The sequence below is a fragment of the Salvelinus fontinalis genome, chromosome 33, assembly GCF_029448725.1.
Source record: "Salvelinus fontinalis isolate EN_2023a chromosome 33, ASM2944872v1, whole genome shotgun sequence".
Lineage (NCBI taxonomy): Eukaryota > Metazoa > Chordata > Actinopteri > Salmoniformes > Salmonidae > Salvelinus > Salvelinus fontinalis.
Window position 1 is genome coordinate 34,664,739 of NC_074697.1, and position 19,614 is coordinate 34,684,352.

A 19,614-nucleotide genomic window follows, 5' to 3' on the forward strand; every position below is an offset into this window, starting at 1 on the left:
TAGCAGATGTGGAGGGTACACACTCACTGTACACTGGCTCTTCCAACCTGTTCACATTCCTTTCCTCTACAAAAATAACACTGTTAGAAGCACAAATAAACTCACATGGTCCTTACAATGAAAGAAGACTAAAGATTGACACAGACAGTGGAATATATTTACCAAAGGAAGTAACCAATTTACTTTCTTGGTATCTGTACCATTTGTGCTCAGTTCTTCATCTGAACTGTCCAAATGGTCATCTGGTATACCACCCAGAGGTTGGTCGTCATCTGGTATACCACCCAGAGGTTGGTCGTCATCTGGTATACCACCCAGAGGTTGGTCGTCATCTGGTATACCACCCAGAGGTTGGTCGTCATCTGGTATACCACCCAGAGGTTGGTCGTCATCTGGTATACCACCCAGAGGTTGGTCGTCATCTGGTATACCACCCAGAGGTTGGTCGTCATCTGGTATACCATCCAAAAGGTTGCTGGTACTCTATTATTCCAGACAGCAAGTCACTCAGTTCATCGGTCTTGTCTTTTTTTTGGTGGTCCACCACCAGTAGTAAATCACTCTTCTGATCTCTACATTCTAAAGCCAGTTTAAGGTTCTTCCACAGAATCGATAAAGGCAATTATCATTCAATATAAGTGATGTCACAAAAATAAGAATATGAGAAATACTGATAATAATGAAGATATCTCACCTGAAGTTGTTGTACTCTTCTTGTGGTTACATTTTCATTTGCATTGAATTCACTACAAATTGCAGCCCAACCACTCTTTTTAATTTGCTCAGTAGCAGTAGTACGGTTTTTACTTTCAATAACTGGATGGTTTGACAAAATTTGTTTTAGTAGCATTTTTTCATACTCACTAAAGTTTTTTGAACAAATTATTTTAGCATCTGCCATTGTTTTTCTCATGATTCACCCCAGTAATGGTGTTTTCCATTCCGGGTTTTTATGAGCACCATTAGACCAACAGCATGTGTTCATACTTAACCTAATCAGGCTTAACCCAGGTGTTCTCATTTAGTCTTACTTACCTTACTCCAGGACTCTGACTTACTAAACCAAATTTAAGCTACGTTCATGAAAGCTACTTAAATGGCCTAGTTTAACTAGTACACATTAAGGCCTACTCCTGGCTTAATCTTAGCCCCGTCTGTGAAACCGGCCCATGATGTCGCTAGCTGATACTTAAAATACCTATCCAGGCATTGTAAGATCCTATCACTGTCTCCAGAACTGTACAATGTCCATCCATTCACAGCCAATCATGTCTTCTCAGGAAGGAATCAGGGGCTACAGGAGAGGGAATGGGGGGATGGAGGGAGGGCAGGGGTGAAAGATGGATGTGGTTGGTAACCGTCTGCTGAACATTTCTTCTCACATGCTAATCTCATTTACCCCCACCTGTCCTTTCATCTTTTCATCCACCCTTACCTTCATCCATCCCTTCAGGCTCCATCCACCCTTACCTTCATCCATCCCTTTATCCCATCAGGCTCCATCCACCCTTCCCTTCATTACTCCCTCCACCCATCTCTTCATTGGTACATCACTGAACCTGAGGGCTTGCATTGGCTCATCTACACTAGTATGTTCAATTCACTACTTAGTGTTGTACTATGTAAGGAATAGGGTGCCATTTGAGAGACATGGACAGGTTTCTGAAGACTGATTTCTCAAAATAGGCATTTTCATTTGTCATTTAAGATGTAAAAGATTGTCATGCCAGCGACTGACTGTCAGTTGTATAATTATACAGTGCCCAGTGGATGCCTGGCACTCTTCCAAACACGTTATGTACACAGTGCACATAGCATTAAGAACACCTTCCTAATACTGAGTTGCTGTTGAGCATGAAAAACCCAGCAGCGTTGCAGTTCTTGACACAAACCGGTGTGCCTGGCACCTACTGCCATACCCCATTCAAAGGCACTTAAATCTTTTGCAGGTGTTCATAATGTTTTGTACACTGTGTATATCAGATGGTAAACCTTTAGTAAGATGTAAATAGTTAGCTTTTTTTATTTTTTTTTATTATATGTGACACATGCAGTAATAAAGGTCAAGGACTAGCTCGTTAGTCTCATTGTTATTCTGTTTGCATAATTACATATTCTTTTCACAAGTACCTTGTACACAACATCAGTCACCAGACCAGATAAATGTGGTTTGGTCTTGTTTTAATGGAGCAAAGCATCACGATCATTAAGCATGTAATCTTCTAGGGTCCATTTAAGCAACCGATCTCCAGCACAACTACTCTATGTTCTGGTCAGCTGCCACACTACTGATGATATAGGTTGATCTCTGCACACATGAAATCAGCTCCAGGTATCTGAGATGTCTTAAGGCAGGCATGGTTTATTTACATTCAAATATTTGACAGTAAAGTGATAGGTTCAAATCTCTAAGCCTACCTGACAAAAGCAGAAGGTCCTCCACCACTTATCTATGCAGTCTCCATTGCCCTTTACCACTTACCCTACCCAGACCAGTCCTTCACCACAGACACAACTACAGTCTCAGGACTTCTATATCTGACATCCTGAACCAGCTAGCCACCCCCTGTGTGTTAAGTGTCCAGACATGCCTGGACACTGTTAGAACCAGTGTCCAAGCATGCTAGCTACTCCTCTGGCCTCATGGCTGGTACGTCCAGTCCGTTGTCTCTGACGTAGGGCAGGACAGCGTCGGTGTAGAACATCTCCAGCTTGACCAGCATGTCGTCCCAGAACATAGGGTCAAAGGTCACAGGGATGATGGCTGTTTCTTTCAGGGTGAACACCACTAGGTCAGCCTGGGTTAACCCTGTCACTGCCAGCTGGCACTGGATCTGGGTGTAGTAGGCGTGGTCTGGTTTCAGATGGTACCTCACCTGTAGAGGACAGAAGAAAATAACAATTGGGAAGCGCTGCTAGAATACACTAGTAGGCAGATCTTTATAGATTGAAGATGCTCATTGGTTAAGGGGTTAACTGGTCACAAGGGGGACCAAGGCAGGGCACTCTTCATATAATTAAAATGCCTTTATTATGATAGTATGTTCGGAAGAAAAAAAATATCAATCTTGGCATAGCCTGCGTCAGGGAGTACAATGATACAACAAACATGTTCTAACCAACCTGTTCCACACCCTGGTCCTGTATCGTCAGGCAGAAGGCAGGGTCCTCTCTACAGGCCTGTGCTACAGTGTTCAGACGGTGCTTGTAGGGACACTTGACCTCCAGGCAGAGCAGCCGTTGGCCGGTCCTCTGGTCCTCTACAATGCCGTCAGGGCTGCCTGCTAGCCAGGGGCGCTTGGGGTCGATAAATAGGCCACACTCCTGCACCCTCACCGCCCGGCCCAGGGCCTTGCTCTTCAGGCTCTGATATCTGAAAAGAGATGAGATTGTAATTTATTAATCTCTGAGGGGAAATTAGTTTGTCATCCTTACAGCCATAGACAACCCAGGTGGTTGGTGGACCTTAATTGGGAAGGACGGGCTTGTGGTAATGACTGGAGTGGAATGGGTGGATTGATAAAATATATCAAACACATGGCTTTATGCCATTCCATTTGTGCCGTTCCAGCAATTATTATGAGCCGCCCTACCCATTTAAAACAATCGCAGGACATTTACTGTAAATACATAAATGATACCTCCGCACGGCCTCGGCCTCCCGCTCAATGCCCCAGTTCATGGCGCGGGTTTTGACGTTGGTGCCACGGCCGGTGATGGCGGCCAGATAGGAAGCAGGCGGGGTCTGGCTCTTGCCAGTGACAAAGCGGCTGTGGGCGAGGCGGTGAGCGATGGACGCTGTAATGCGGTTCTGACGCCAGGCGAACCAGCTGGGGTTCTCTCTCTGGCCCCGGGTCTGGAGCTCCACCTTCTCCACAACGCCACCCTCCATCTTCTGACCTAACCCCAGGGGCATAGCTTTGATCCTGGGGGGAGAGACCAAAGGCTTACCCCTGACCTGGCTGCTCTTGACAGGGCTATGACTATGCTGATGGGCCTCAGGTTTCTTCTCTGTGATGTCAGGATGATATCTGACAGTAGGGATGTTCTTTTTGGCGTAACGTGTATCTGTGGTCTTTGCTCCTGCTCCCCTGGCCTGGCTGGCTGTGGCTCTGGTGGTCCCTGAGGCTGGGGTCTTCACAGTGGCTGACCACCCTGCTGAGTCCCCTGAGCCATCAGAAGGGGTTAGGGTGGAACCTCTGTTGATATGCATCTGTGTTGGGGGGTTATTTGAGGCAGATGCAACCACTGAGCTGTCACGGTGAGAGCCGTCCTGGCTTGTCTTGGTGGGAGTCATTGTTCGGCGAGTTTCAACAAGTTAGAAGGATTCTGTAAATTCTAAATAAAATAGAGCAGTAAGATACTTTTGCATATAAAAACATGATATGTCCTATTCCTCAAGTTGTGTGTGGACCTAAAACCCCCAAAAGTCCCCACAAGGATAGTAAAACAAGGATAATTCTCCCTTGTGGGGACATTTCCCACATCCCCATAAGGACAAAGGATATTTTAATTTTAAGGCTTATGTTTACAATTAGGGTTAGAATTAGGGTTTGGTTAAGTTACAGGTTAGGGTAAAGGTTTAGGGAAAATAAGATTTTGAATGGAAATTAATTTTAGGTCCCTACGGGCTAGCAAGTGTGTTGGTGGTTTACAGTCTGTCTGTAACTAATGATACCCATTTAATCTCTCCTGCTACCTCTGCCTTCGAGTCTGTATGTGGTGATTGACTAATCCATTTACAACGTAAAGAGCTTGTGAACCTGTACATCACCGAGGCCAAACTTCCTGCCATCCAGGACCTCTATACCAGGCGGTCAGAGGCAGTCCCTAAATTGTCAAAGACTCCAGCCACCCTAGTCATAGACTTCTCTCTGCTACCGCACGGGAAGCGGTACCGGAGCGCCATGTCTAGGTCCAAGAGTCTTTTAAAAGCCATAAGAGTCCCCCCCTCCACGCTGCTGCTACTCTGTTATTATCTATGCATAGCCACTTTAATAACCCAACCTGCATGTACAAAATTACCTCAACACCGGTGCCCCCGCACATTGACACATTGACTCTGTACCGGTACCCCCTGTATATAGCCCCGCTATTGTTATTTACTGCTGCTCCTTAATTATAATTTTTCTTATCTTTTACTTTTTTAGGTATTTTCTTAAAACTGTATTGTTGGTTAAGGGCTTGTAAGTAAGCATTTCACTGTAAGGTCTACCTGTTGTATTCGGCGCATGTGACGAATACAATTTGATCCTCTTTTACAGTGCCCCTCCACTGCCCAGTTCACAGATCAGTAAATATCCCGTAGCAGGTGGTGTACAGTGGGTGTTAAACTAGGGCTATGTAATGGGGAATGCATTCCCTGAACTGAACAGTTCTGCAGGTCAGGGATCAGGGTTCACCGTCGGCACGTGAGGAGACTACTGGTAGACTGTGTCCCAACTGGCACCGTACTCCCTTTATAGCACTACTTTTGATCAGGGCCTATAGGGCTCTGGCCAAAAGTAGTGCACTATAACATTATAGGGTACCACTTGGGACGCAAAGATGAATTTCTGCGGTTGAGGGGCAGACTCTCGAGTCCTGATGGCTCGGATCTAAACCGAAACGACCAAACAAGCAACAAACCTACTTCTATGCAAGGTAGGTAATGGACATGACACTCACCCTATAGCAAGCTGGCCAGACAGGAGGTATACACAGAGGTACAGAAAGAGTCAATCTACATACTGAGTAACTCTTAGTTGAGAGAACATGGAAGTCACAACGGAGGCATTTAAACCCCCTATCGTGTGACTTCAACTGTTCTCAGAACAACAGTGTATTAGGAGGCCAACCCCAACAGAGACTGTTTCTCAAATTGCACCCTATTCCCAATATAGAGGGCCCTGGTCAAAAGTAGTGCACTACATAGAGAATAGAGTGCCATTTGGAACTAACTTAGACACTGGGAGGATCTGCTCCATCCTGACAGAGATCACGATTATGGGAGGGGTTTGGGAGAGTCTTTGTTAACATACTCCAAATGTCTTTGATCATTACGAGCCTCATTGACTTTAGCTTCTGTTCAACTGTCTGTTTGCTGTTCTAATGGTCTTCTGTTCTTGCTTAGCTCCTCCCCGCCCACTAAACAGAACTTACTGGATAATATTTCTGAAGTGTTGGAGAGAAGGGTGAGGGTTCAGAGTCAGACGTACAAACGAACCCTACTAAAAGCATGACCATAATCTAGAATTAAGACAGGGACTAATAGGGAGTAAGGACATTGATGGGTAGCAGGTTGCGAGTATGGTATAGACTAAGTAGTAGTAGACTTAGTTCATTTCCTGGGAGTGATCTTTCAGATTTCATCTGAAATGGCACCCTATTCCCTTTATAACGCTGCACTTTTTGACTAGAGCCCTTTGTAGGTAATTGGATGCCATTTCGGATGTAACCATACTCGATCCCTTCCCCCAGACAGGCCTGTGTAGTTGTCCAGACCAGGCAGGGGAGCCTGTGAGGCAAAATCATGTGTGGAGCTAGACTAATAATAATAACTTAGATTTTTATGGCAACGCACAGCTCCACACACTCACCGGGTAGTACAGAGGCTTAGGCCACATTCACGTCATGGAGGAACGACTTGTCTACTTCGGAGGAACGACTTGGAGCGTTCACATGCTCAGAGCTCCGAAGGAACGCAATAACTATTCTCACCATTGACAGCCGAAATCGCGGCCATGTTTGTTGCCACTTTCAGTGGTGGATGACATCAGAGCTCAGCGGGGAAAGATCAGGGACCAGAGGTCATCCCTAAGGTTTCTAGTCGTAATTACAAGTTGGAGGGGCGTTCACGTGCATTTTTCCCAATAGGAAGGTTGTATTTATGAGTTCCCAACATGACGTGAATGCGGCATTAGGGTGCCTGCCACACACACACCGTGAGCTTTTGGTCAGCTCAACTCTATTTCTCCGTACTAGCTCAGCTCACCCATCCACTCAAGCTCTTACATCAAATGCTGACCGCATTACCTCCCGAGATGATCATTTTCTTCGGTTATTGTCACTGCCGTGTTTATCCCCCCCAAGCAGACACCGTGACAGCTCTCAAAGAACTACACTGGACTTTGTGCAAACTATAAACCGCATATCCTGAGGCCACATTTATTGTACCTGGGGACATTAATAAAGGAAATCTGAGGAAAAAGCTCCCGAAATTCTATCAACACATCTGTGCTACACGCAGGGAGAATATGCTTGACCATTGTTACTTTCCCCTCCGGGAACGGCTACAAGGACCTCCCCCGCCTTCCCTTTGGCAAATCAGATCACGCCTCCATCCTGCTCCTCCCCGCCTATAGGCAGAAACTTAAGCAGGAAGCACCCATGGTAAGGACTGTTCAAGGTTGGTCTGACCAATCGCATCTATGCTTGAAGACTATTTTGATCACGCGGACAAGAAGATGTTCGGTTCCTACTATGACGATTAGAATTTATCCAAACCAAAACCGTGGATAGGTGGTAGCATTTGCACAACTGAAAGCACAAACCTCCGCATTTAACTACATCAAGGTGATTGGGAACATGGACGTGTACAAACAGACTAGCTATGACCTCCATAAGGCAATCAATGAGGCAAAACTACGGTACAAGGACAAAGTGGAGTCGCAATTCAACGCGGGACAAAGTGGAGTCGCAATTCAACGGCTCAGACACAAGACGCATGTAGTAGGGAAAGCCGGCCATATCACGGACACCAACACCTCGCTCCCGGACAAGCTAAACACCTTCTTCGCCCGCTTCAAAGAAGGTGGGACCCATGTTGTCCATGTCGCCCAAAAAGGGATGACCTTCCATCATCCGGAGGGGAATCCAAGAAGACAGGACTGGAGACAAGGACCAGAGTCAAAGCGGGCAGAACTGTAGCAGAGAGGAAAACAGCATCAGGCAAGGAAAACAGGCACAACAGGATAACAGGATCTGAATAATAACAAACGGCTAGAAACGTAGACTGACTGAGCAGAGATTACGATCTGGCAGCGTGGAAGTGGCAAGGCTGAGTATTTGTAGAGGTCTTGATTATGGAACAGGTTGCTGCTGGTGGGGATCTGCTCTGACTTGAGCACACCTGTCTCCGCCCACACAATCACACACACAGAGAGAAAGAGGGAGAGGAAGAGTACTGGGGGAGTAGCGGCAGGTCAATGAGACACAGGATGAGCAGTAGAGGGCATTGCAGGAGCAGATGTGACAGATGATTTAAGCACATGCGTGCCGAACCGTTGGGGGGTTATCCATACGGATCAACTACGGTCCGTTACACCACTACCAAATATACACTGGAATTGCTTACCAAGAAGACAGTGAATGTTCCTGAGTGGCCTGAGTTACAGTTTTGACTTAATCCTTCTGCTGTGTTCAAGTCGAATTGGACCGATTTACAAGTTCTCTCTTAGTTCATTTAATCTGATTGTCATAAGGTTCCATGACTTTGTCCACACAGGGCATCTGAACACACAAAATACATTTTGATGATGTTCCTTACATTTTTGGTGTTTTATTTAACTTTGTACACCTGTGGTGTTCCCGGTCCGGTCATTAGAAATGAATGGGTGAGACTACAATTAGTGTATAAAATTTAGTTCAGGCCCATGCCCATTCATCAGATGGACACACTTTCTCTCCCAGACCCCCACATGCATGTGTTTGAGCGCACACACACACAGTCTTGTACAGCTAACCTTGTGGGGACATACAATTCAGTCCCATTCAAAATCCTATTTTCCCTAACCCCTAACCTAACCCGTACTCTTAACCTAACCCTAACCCAAAAACCTAAACTTTATCCTAACCCTAGCTCCTAACCCTAACCCTACAACTAAGCCTAGCTCCTAACCTTAATATTTAACTTAATTCTAACCCTAACACTAATTCTAACCTTAACCCTAAACCCCCTAGAAATAGCATTTGACCTTGTGGGGACTAACAAAATGTCCCCAGCTGGTCAACTTTTTGTTTGTTTACTATTCTTGTAGGGACTTCTGGTCCCCACAAGAATAGTTAAACATGTCCACACACACACACACACACACACCTAACTCCCCTTCTTGACTTCCATGTCAACCCCCACGGGAACCTTTCCCCAATAGAATCTTTCCCCCACGGGAACCACACCTATTGGCATTCTCACAAACAATCGCAACATTGTTTCAATAACAAATATAACTTTTCTTGCAGCTCTGGTATATAGAGCTTTTTTGACGTCATGCTCACAATTCATTCTGTGGCAGCATAATGATCAAACAATATACTGTATGTGAGGCTCTTGATCATATCTTTGATCATGACACTGGTGAGGAGGAAAGTCCTTGTTAAACTTTGACACAAAGTAGTCTGTGATAAATAGCACAATATGTTTAATCTGTATTTGTTATAGTCAAAATAATCCATGGATTTTTTAAACTCAAAAACGAGTTGTATGAGCTCAGGTCAATGAGACCTACAGACCATAAGTAGCAAATAGAAGTTCAAAACGTGTAATGTTCATGTAACAGTATAACTTTAAACCGTCCCCTCGCCCCGACACGGGCGCGAACTAGGGACCCTCTGCACACATCAACAACAGTCACCCACGAAGCGTCGTTACCCATCGCTCCACAAAAGCAGCGGCCCTTGCAGAGCAAGGGGCAACACTACTTCTAGGTTTCAGAGCAAGTGACGTAACTGATTGAAACGCTAGTAGCACATACCCACTAACTAGCTAGCCATTTCACATCCGTTACACTCACAAGAACTTAAGTCTATAAAAAGATCTAACACAACATTATGTGATAATATATGTATTATTATGGATTTATAATCAGCTATAAATGGGGCGGTTATTTTGGACCTGGAACACAGAATTAATTAACGAAGCACAACAGGAGGGTTAAATCTACTTGAAAATCTATGCCAAGACCTGAAAATGTTTTACTAGCAATGATCAACAACCAATTTGACAGAGCTTGAATATTTTGGGGGGGAATATTGGCCAAATGTTGCACAATCCAGGTGTGGAAAGCTCTTAGATTTACCCAGAAAGACACCGATGTAATCTCTGCCAAAGGTGCTTCTACAAAGTATTGACTCACGAGTATGATACTTCTCCATTTCATTTTCAATACATTTGAAAAAAAAACGTTAAAAAAAAATAAATTCTGAATTCAAGCTGTAACACAACTAAATGTGGAATAAGTCAAAGGTTATGAATACTTTCTGAAGGCACTGTAGAAGCCTTTGTAGAAAGGGTTTTACATAGAACCCAAGAGTTCTACCTGGAACCAAAAAGTTTATTCAAAGGGTTCTCCTATGGGGACAGCCGAAGAACCTTTAGGTTCTAGATAGTACCCTTTTTCTAAGAGTGTAGGAGTCAAGGAACAGAAACTATACACACATTACATTCGGTTCCATTTTCGACAGCCAGGTGAGCTAAATGGTCTTGATTTATCTGGAGTGGTATGATAGATTAATCCCAGCTAACTGTGTGTTTAAAGGGTTGTTTGGCCGTTTCAAACTAATAGTTTTAGATAGAATACAGCAGACCTATGTTATCATTGTCCTACTCTACGTTTCTACTAAATTACTGAGCAGAATAGTATTCCACAAAATAAAATTGTTGCTTACCCGATGAAGTTCTGTCTAGTCGAGAGTTGTGTATGAAAGTAAAACTGGTTCAAAAGCGGAATTGAAGATCTACTGCATGAGTCACTATCTCATGACAAACACGTCAGATTCATTCTATTGGCTTGCTGCTGCTCTGTGTGTGTCTGTGTGTTTCGGGCATGTCCTGAACATGTCTAGTGTCAGAGTCGCGTTAAAAACAACTCGGAACTCGGAAATATCAGAGCTCTGACTGGGAAAAATCTTTTGAATTATCTTTCAACTCGGAATTCAAAGTCGGAAACTCGGGCATCTTTCTAGAGCTCCGACTTTCCGAAGTAAGGATTTGACCTCGTTTTTTCCCCAGAGTTCCCAGTTGTCTTGAAAGCACCAAGTGAGACAAAATACATAGTCCTATGTAAATATGTATTAGGCTATACATCTTTATTACACTATAATAACCATATTACTGCATCTCTTAACCATCTTACAGGATAAAAAAAAAACAATTAATGTTTCTAAATAAATTATTTTAAAAATACGTTTTTCAGGGCTGCCAATTTTTTAAGAAAGCTTGGATTGAGATATACTTTGTGAATTACATTGCCCCTTGGCACAATCCCTGGACTGGGAGTCCTCCCCCAGGAAGATTCTACTGTTTTAAAGCAAATTTCCTGCAAATCTATGTATTGAGGCCTATGACCATAGTGTACTATTAGGTGTATTTAGGATGCTTTGAACATTAAATGAGCACTCAAAATTATGCTAATAATTTTTTCCAAATTTTTTAGGTGGTTTGACACATTATTCAGACAGTAATGAAAAGAGATAGGGAGACAGGCAAATGCTAGAAACAGTGGGAAGGTTGGAAGCAGGGAATTATCCCTTTTCTCAGGTGGAAAGTATGTATGCGACACATACCTGGGAGTGTCACCACTACAACAAGGCTCTGCACAGGAACTGTAAATATTAATGGTTGATGGCAGTGGGTAACCAAATCATAGATTGCAGTCTGCTTGTCCATAGACTGCTTTCAAGGAAAATACACAAACATTTGATACTTTGTCATTGGGTAAACTCTCTCTTTAAAATAGGGGTGGAAAAAATCCTGCAGGCTCTCCAGGAGGGTTGGCCACCCCAGATCTATGTTTCCCAAGTGCTGGGTGTTTAAAAATGTTCTTGTTATAACAATTAATTTCTCAAGATCACACAACCTTCAAGAAAAGTCTAATGAATATCAATATTCAGGCGGTTTATGTCTACTAGTTGAAGATCCTTGCCATCATCTTACTCTACAAAATATTATGCCTTTATGAGTTGTGAGTCCCCCTACCATCTCTGTCTAGCATGTGCACAATACTAAAATGTCAAAAATTATATTTGATACCTGGAGCATTTAATATCCCATGCTTATTTGTATGATTTATTCAAAACTGTCCATAATTGGCTGCAAAAATGCATAGCCTCATATAATACATTTTCACAGACAAGAGTAGGGATCAGATTTCAAATATGAGATAACTCTGGCAAAATTGGGAAGAAGTGGAATAATAAAATAATTGTGGGGAATAACAGTAGTGTTCTTGCTGAGAATCACAGTAATTACTCTATATTTTAGCCCATTAAGAATTAGGATTGTTCCACTGATCAGATTAAATAAAGTAAATAGCTAATAAAATCTACTGAATATGGTATAAATCTGCCCCTACACTCTACCCAAATAGTTTTATATGTATTGTACCCCATCTAGAATCAAATTGACACTTTTTGGTTCACAATCTGTTTGACAAAATTATTTTCATAGTTACACATAGGTCCCCCCAATTTCCCTCCTAAAACATATTGTAGGTCTGTCTGCTGCCTTTTCGTTGTCACAGCATAAATGCCAATCACCAAACGAGGGGACTAATGGAAGTGTGGATTACATCGATTTTAGTACATGCTGTCAAAAGGCTGCGTTCTGTCTGCAATAGGGACGGGAGTAACCGCAAACTAATTTTGTTGACAACATTGTACATAAAACAACGTTACCGTACTGCTCTTCTTACAGTTTTATAAACTCCGTGGAGAACGATCTCGCCATTCAGCTCCACTCTAATCCCGAGGGGCGTTTCTTTAAACGCGCTTCCAAGCCCCCAATCCTTTACATAAACTAGAACAATCATATGCTTAAATGTGCCGCGGTTCACAGTGCTGTGGCAACACAATGATAGAGCTTCCTGATCGTGATGTTAAATTGCAGGCGCAGATGCTCCGATTTCAAAACGATTTGGAGCACAGTTGAAAAGTTAACGGGCGGACTACACACAGACTAATAAATGCAGTATTTTTAAATGCGTGAGATATAAAACGTGTGCCGTGAGTGCGCGAAAAGAGGGTAAAATGCGTGTCTCACGGCCAATGCGTGGGAGTTGGCAGCTCTGGTTTTTAGTTTAAGGCTGCGATCCAAACACGTAAAATACACCCTCCACTTACGGCCATCTTTGCCGTCGTTGGTCCGAACAATTACCCAAGCAAGGAAAGTTGGCAAGTAAGCCCCTCAGCCCTCGTTTGTGATCGAGTGTAAAATTCTGTTCACTCTGGGGTCTGAAAGCCCCATAATTCAATTTGCAATGATTGTACATTGGCTAAGAAAAGTGAGCCAAAACTTAAAACCAAAATCAATATGGAGAGAAGTCAACATACAAGTAAAAACAAATGTAAACAAGTTAGAAATTGTGCAACTACCAGTAGTTCCATGATGACTAATAACAGGCAAAGGCGGTCCATTTAATTGAATTAATTCCACCCTTGCTCTGCAAGTATCAACTCATGATATGTCATCAGAAGTGTCCACTTAATTTGAGGTCTGAGGGGAGAGGGTGTCTTATACATGTTTGAAATGCAGCCCAAGAAACAATCAAATGGGTCTGTGTTCAGTATGTTTTTATGTTCTGGAACGTTCAATTGAACAGAAACGGTGCTGTACTGAACAACCAGTTGAAAAACGCGGAGGGGTTGTGGGCATATATACAGTCATTGGGCGCCATCCATTTTGTCAAGTCGATGGTCACCGGCTGCATTCCAAACTCTTAAAAAGGCACACCCTCTCCCCCCAGCCCTCAAATTAAGTGGACACTTCTGATGACATTTGACAAGTTTACATTTGCAGGGCGAGGGAGGATGGTATGAATTTTAAATGGACCGCCCTGGCCCGGAAATCCATCACTCGAAGATTGTGTTTTCAGCTACCGGTAGCTGGGTGGGTGCTTTATATGCGCTACAGTCAATTATGATTGCATGTCTACTTATATTAACTATATAATTATTAATATACACCTACTGTATGATAGCTAGCAAATTAATTAGCTAACTAACGTTAGCCTGCCTAGCTGGAACTTCTAAAGAATAAAAATGTTTTATTTCTACAATTTCCAAAAGCTAACCAAACAAAAACATCATTACTTTTACGAGACGTGTTTTTGCATTAGTAGCACAATTTCTAACTTATTTACATTGGATTGTACTTACACTTGTATGTTGACTCCATACTGACGTTGAGGTTTTACATTTTGGTGTACTTTTGTTAGCGGATGTACAATCATCGCAAATTGAATTATGGGGCGTCTCAGGCCCCGAAGTGAACATAATTGTACACTCGCAAACTCCATTAAAAACGAGGGCTGAGGGTCATACGTTGCAAACTTCCCTGCTTGGCTAATCATTTGGACCGACGACAAATATGGCCGCGGGGATTCCCTCCAAGGGCATAAGGCGAGGGTAAATCGACGAGGGTGTGTATTTTATGAGTTTGAAATGCAGCCACCGCCTTTCAAAGTGTGTTGCATTCTGATGATAAAAATTGTCCAACTTGCGCCTAAATGTCTACTGCATAAACTTTATAACAAAGATCAAAGGTCACAAAGTTTTGACTGCTAGTTTCAGCAGTTGCTCTTCACCAACATTGGTTAAGGACTTGTATGGAAGAATTTCATTGTAAGGTGGTTGTATTCAGCGCATTTGACATTTTTTTGTTGATTTTGATCATCCTGCAGCCATCTCCTGCATTGTGATAGGTTATATTGTCAACCAATCATTAGGGTCGCGGCAGGTATCGTGGGGCAGTCTAGTGGTTAGAGCGTTGGACTAACAACCAAAAAGTTGCAAGATCAAATCCCCGAGCTGACAAGGTAAGAATCTGTTGTGCTGCCCCTGAACAAGGCAGTTAACCCACTGTTCCTGGGCCGTCATTGAAAATAAAAATGTGTTCTTAACTGACTTGCCTAGTTAAATAAAGGTAAAATAAATAAAAAGGGTGTTTTGTTTGACCCACACAAACATGACTGACTGATTTATGTGTACAGTGTATGGCTCTCACTAATTGATTGTACACTGTACACACATTATGATTTCAGTTTGAGTGGGTGATATGGGGGTTAGATACATTATAAAAACCTCATAATAAAACGTTAACACAGCCATGTTGATCTGAGCCTTGCTGTTGGAAAACCACATTAGTGTCTGACTTTTGGCTGTCACAGATGCAGCTCCCCTCGACTTTCGTCTACAGTCGGTTGCTTTGGCATTACCACTCAAACGCGACCATAGGTTGTGGAATGCTGTCAGCATGGCCGCCGCCCTTTAAATACGTAATTCATTGCTTCAAGCCACACGGGAGCAAACGTACATCAAAGTCTGCTCAAGAACATAGAAGAACATTTTGAACGAGTCGTTCAGTATAAACCGTTCCGCAACGTAGCAAACGTTCAAGCGAATTGAATGCACCTCTATGACAATTCCGACACGTGACGAACGTGGATAATTACGTCAAATCAATGCGACAGGAAACAGAAAATAAAAATACACAGTAAGTTTAAGGTTAATCGATATTGGCTTCGGCTCTTCTTTTCTGGTAAGTCTAAGGCAAATCGGAATTAAGTAAAGATATTCACATGTTTGTGCTGACTTAAAGACTGTGCATCTTTTTACAATTTAATCGTGTTTCTCTGTTGTAGTGAGACAGCCGGGCAGCTGTCAATGTCCATTCCCCATGTCATTCTCCCAGATCACACAGTCTTTGTATCTGGGTGGTGTGGACACAGTCTTCAAGCCCACCGGTCTCTACAGTAAGAACATAACTCTGATAGTCAACGCCACAGCAGAGCACCCCTGTCCTCAGTACGAGGGGGTGGAGTGTTTCCAGGTACCCGTACTGGACCAGCCTCACGCCCCCCTGGCCTGCTACTTCGATGCTGTTGCAGAACGTATCCATAACAACCACTCAGGTAGTACGCTGGTCCACTGCACTGCAGGCCGGAGCCGTTCTCCTAGCCTGATCATGGCTTACCTGATGAGGTATGAGGGAGTATCACTGCGCCAGGCCCATGAGTGGGTCCTGAAGTACAGACCTCATATCCGACCCAATGCTGGTTTCTGGAGGCAGCTGATGGAGTATGAGAGGAGGCTCTATGGGAAGAATACTGTGAGGATGGCTGCTACCTCCTGTGGTGTGCTGCCCGAGGCACTGGATGGACAAGAGGCTATTTACTGTGTGAATGGCTGATGGTATGTGTCCCAAATGGCACCCTATTCCTTATGTAGTGCACTACTTTTGACAAGGGCCTAAACTGAAGAGTGCTATTTGGGATTTGTCATAGATGTATATGAGAAAATAAAACCAATTGCTATAAAAAAAATATAACTCGATGTTTATTTATAAAGTATTTACATTTAGTAATGTATGTATTCATCCTAGCTTAGTATGGTCTTCTAAATGGAGCTGTATCATCTCTGCAATGAATGTACGGATCTGCCGTGCCTGACGCACCCCTCGGCTGTCGATACAACCCCAAGTCCAATTTGGAGGTACCCATCCTGGGAAGAACGGTCAGAGTCCCGTTGCATCCCAAACTGCACCCTATTCACTATATAAAAGGTGTCATTTAGGATGCACAGTGTCCTTCTGGGTGGGTAGCAGAGCCCAGTATTTTCTGACATAATGATGGGTTTAGGTTAGAACAGGCTAGAGGAGGAACTGTCTTCAGTATTGGAAACTTCTCTTGGTCTGGATGTCATCAAGGATCTGCTGCAGCTCCTCATCCTCAAACCGCCCCTCCAGACTTTAGACAGAACAAACAGGCTTCAGTACACAACAGCACAACTACTGTCAGTAAATTTATACCAAACATTTACACCTGATTTCATGGTCAAGAGCCAACTGCTACCCAAATAGATACAAGATTTAGAGTCTGGGTTAGAGGACTGAGTATAGTGATATGTGAGGAGGCAGTAACAGCAGGTCCTACCTAGGGATGAGGGCTTTGGCCTCCTCCGCTGCTTCTGGACACAGGTTGGCCAAACTGGCCAGCTCAAATTTATGCAGCTTCTTCTGCAAGAGCAAGCTATAGGATACAGAGCAATAATTTCAGTCATCACGAAAAGTTACCACCATATAAATATATATTGTATTTTATACGGTATTGACATTGGTTTTTGGTTGTGATAGTGACAACAGCTACACTGACCTGCGGACACTGGCTATAGTTTCTCTGTTTTTGAACCGGCTGAAACGTGCAGTATAATTCAGAGTTTTCATGAAGACCTCCGATAGCTCTTGTTCGTCCTCTGCACTTTCGTTCTGCTGCTTGCGATGCTCCAGAAGCATGTGTACCTCGGAGTTTAGAAGTGTCTCCGCGTTCTCGAACTCTTTGAAGAACACAAGTGTGTGTTAATGTAGTTAGCTAGCTAAATACCTTCAGTGAATCGTTATATTCTATCTAGTTATCATAAATAAGCGGGATACGAACCTTTGGGGAAAAGTAACTGAGAAGCGTCCTCCTCAATATCTCCGACAGTTGTTGTTGAACCGCCTCCGGACGCCATGCTGCTTGTAGCAATTAATTAATTAACCTTCCTAGCTAACGTTACAGTAAAATAAAAAGCCACAAAGCTGATATCCAGTTGCTTGCTCTGAACCAAATGTTGCCTATATCGGCGCCTAATAATTGTTTTGGCATTATAAAAACATTAGCAAGGCGAAACTCCAAATTATTCAAGGAAGGAAGCTGCTACCTAACAAAAACAAAAGGCAGCGTCTCATAGCAACACAAAAAAGTACTTCCGGGTCATGGTATTTAGACTTTTAAAAGTCCCCCACGTAATAGTAGAAATTAACAGTATTTATTCGATATATGAAAAATAATTGTCTAATAAGCATTAAATGTGGGTTTTAAAATATTTTCCAATGTAAAATAAATGCCCCCAATGCGAATCAATGTATATGGAATACATATATTTTACTCCACCCATTCCATTGGCCACAATGCAAATCAGGGCATTTGGAAAGTATTCAGACCTTTTCCACATTTTGTTACGTTACAGGTTTATTCGAAAATTGATTAAATACATGTTTTTCTTCATTCATCTACACATGATACCTCATAATGACAAAGTGAAAACAGGTTTTTAGATTTTTTTTGCAAATGTATAAAATAAAATAAAACTGAAATAATTTGCTATGAGACTCGAAATTGAGCTCAGGTGCATCCTGTTCCCTTTGATCATCCTTGAGCTGTTACTACAACTTGATTGGAGTCCACCTGTGGTAAATTCAATTGATTGGAAATTATTTGGAAAAGCACACACCTGTCTATATAAGGTCCCACAGTTGACAGTACATGTCAGAGCAAAAACCAAGCCACAAGGTTGAAGGAAGTGTCAAGTTATATAGTCGTCATTACTTAGATATGTGTGTGTTACTGCACTGTCGGAGCTAGAAGCACAAACATTTCGCTACACCCGCAATAACATCTGCTAAACACGTGTATGTGACCAATACAATTTGATTTAGAGCTCCGAGAAAGGATTGTGTCAAGGCACCGATCTGGAGAAGGGTACCAAAAAATGTCTTCAGCATTGAAGGTCCCCAAGAACACCGTGGCCTCCAATATTCTTAAATTTAAGAAGTTTGGAATCACCAAGACTCTTCCTAGAGCTGGCCGCCTGGCCAAACTGAGCAATCGGGGGAGAAGGGCCTTGGTCAGGGAGGTGACCAAGAACCCAATGGTCACTCGGACAGAGCTCCAGAGTTCCTCTGTGGAGATGGGAGAACCTTCCAGAAGGAGAACCATGTCATCAGATCCTTGATGAAAACCTACTCCAGAGCGCTCAGGACCTCAGACTGCGGGCGAAGGTTGACCTTCCAAAAGGACAAAGGCCCTAAGCACACAGCCAAGACAACGCAGGAGTGATTTTGGGACAAGTTTCTGAATGTCCTCGAGTGGCCCAGCCAGAGCCTGGACTTGAACCCGATCGAACATCTCTGGAGACCCGAAAATAGCTGTGTAGCGACGCTCCCTGTCCAACCTGACAGATCTTGAGAGGATCTGCAGAGAAGAAATGGAGAAACTCCCCAAATACAGGTGTGCCAAACTTTTAGCTTCATATCCAAGAAGACTCAAAGATGCTTCAACAAAGTACTGCGTAAAGGATCTGAATACTTATGTAAATTTAATAATTTTGTTTTATTTTGAATAAATGTGCAAACATTTCTCAACCTGTTTTGGCTTTGTCATGATGGGATATTTTGTGTATATTTAGGGGGAACAACTATTTAGATTAAGGCTTTAATGTAACAATGTGGAAAAGTCAAGGATTCTGAATAGTTTCTGAAAGCACTGTATATGGAATACATATTGGCTTATAGAGCAAAAACTATTCTGGATGCCACAGTAAAACTATTGTAGGGAATACTCAGTAGGGTCTTTAGAATGTATATATGGTGTCATTTCATGAGGTTCTGAATAATACAGTGTTGCTGGCCTTTAGGGATTTATATTTTCCTGAAAATCGACTAAATTTCAATACCGGGAATAATTCATGTGTATAGAGAATCCTGGGAAATACCGCAAACATCCTAAGTGCCCATTTTTAAAGCATTTAAAACCATGATATGGTCACTATGCCAGGGTTATCCCAAAATAAGATTGTCACTACGCCACATTTCCGGCTTGGCTG

At 43.0% G+C, this 19,614-nt stretch overlaps 3 protein-coding genes across 5 annotated transcripts; 1 reads left to right on the forward strand and 2 right to left on the reverse strand.

Annotated features, from left to right (window-relative positions):
• Positions 1 to 2,337: 2,337 nt before the first annotated feature.
• LOC129832110 (uncharacterized) lies at positions 2,338 to 13,058 on the reverse strand. Of its 2 annotated transcripts, none has more exons than XM_055895883.1 (4): positions 12,669 to 13,058; positions 3,642 to 4,338; positions 3,124 to 3,373; positions 2,338 to 2,876 (listed from the first exon to the last, which is right to left on the reverse strand). In XM_055895883.1, exons 2-4 carry the CDS (start codon positions 4,295 to 4,297, stop codon positions 2,628 to 2,630), a joined length of 1,155 nt encoding a protein of 384 aa, XP_055751858.1. In that variant the 5' UTR covers positions 4,298 to 4,338; positions 12,669 to 13,058; the 3' UTR covers positions 2,338 to 2,627. The 2 variants fall into 2 exon arrangements, with proteins under 2 accessions (XP_055751858.1, XP_055751857.1); XM_055895882.1 differs by lacking the exon at positions 12,669 to 13,058 and adding an exon at positions 10,645 to 11,063.
• Positions 13,059 to 15,327: 2,269 nt separating this feature from the next.
• LOC129832111 (dual specificity protein phosphatase 14) lies at positions 15,328 to 16,280 on the forward strand. Of its 2 annotated transcripts, none has more exons than XM_055895884.1 (2): positions 15,328 to 15,466; positions 15,615 to 16,266. In XM_055895884.1, coding segments are annotated over exons 1-2 (549 nt in total). In that variant the 5' UTR covers positions 15,328 to 15,465; the 3' UTR covers positions 16,163 to 16,266. The 2 variants fall into 2 exon arrangements, with proteins under 2 accessions (XP_055751859.1, XP_055751860.1); XM_055895885.1 differs by having other exon boundaries at positions 15,340 to 15,511; positions 15,615 to 16,280.
• Positions 16,281 to 16,286: 6 nt separating this feature from the next.
• Positions 16,287 to 17,695, reverse strand: LOC129832112 (DNA-directed RNA polymerase II subunit RPB4). Its single transcript, XM_055895886.1, has 4 exons — positions 17,406 to 17,695; positions 17,124 to 17,304; positions 16,905 to 17,000; positions 16,287 to 16,718 (listed from the first exon to the last, which is right to left on the reverse strand). The coding sequence occupies exons 1-4, from the start codon at positions 17,479 to 17,481 to the stop codon at positions 16,640 to 16,642; spliced, it is 432 nt and encodes a 143-aa protein (XP_055751861.1). The 5' UTR covers positions 17,482 to 17,695; the 3' UTR covers positions 16,287 to 16,639.
• Between the last annotated feature and the right edge of the window lie 1,919 nt (positions 17,696 to 19,614).

Coding starts and splice junctions, on each gene's coding strand:
- LOC129832112 (XM_055895886.1), bottom strand. CDS start 17,481: ATGGCGTCCGGAGGCGGTTCAACAACAACTGTCGGAGATATTGAGGAG. Junction 17,001..17,123: donor ACTATAGCCAGTGTCCGCAG/GTCAGTGTAGCT, acceptor TGTATCCTATAG/CTTGCTCTTGCAGAAGAAGC. Junction 16,719..16,904: donor GCCAAAGCCCTCATCCCTAG/GTAGGACCTGCT, acceptor TTCTGTCTAAAG/TCTGGAGGGGCGGTTTGAGG.
- LOC129832110 (XM_055895883.1), bottom strand. CDS start 4,297: ATGACTCCCACCAAGACAAGCCAGGACGGCTCTCACCGTGACAGCTCA. Junction 3,374..3,641: donor GAGGCCGAGGCCGTGCGGAG/GTATCATTTATG, acceptor ATCTCTTTTCAG/ATATCAGAGCCTGAAGAGCA. Junction 2,877..3,123: donor AGGACCAGGGTGTGGAACAG/GTTGGTTAGAAC, acceptor TGTCCTCTACAG/GTGAGGTACCATCTGAAACC.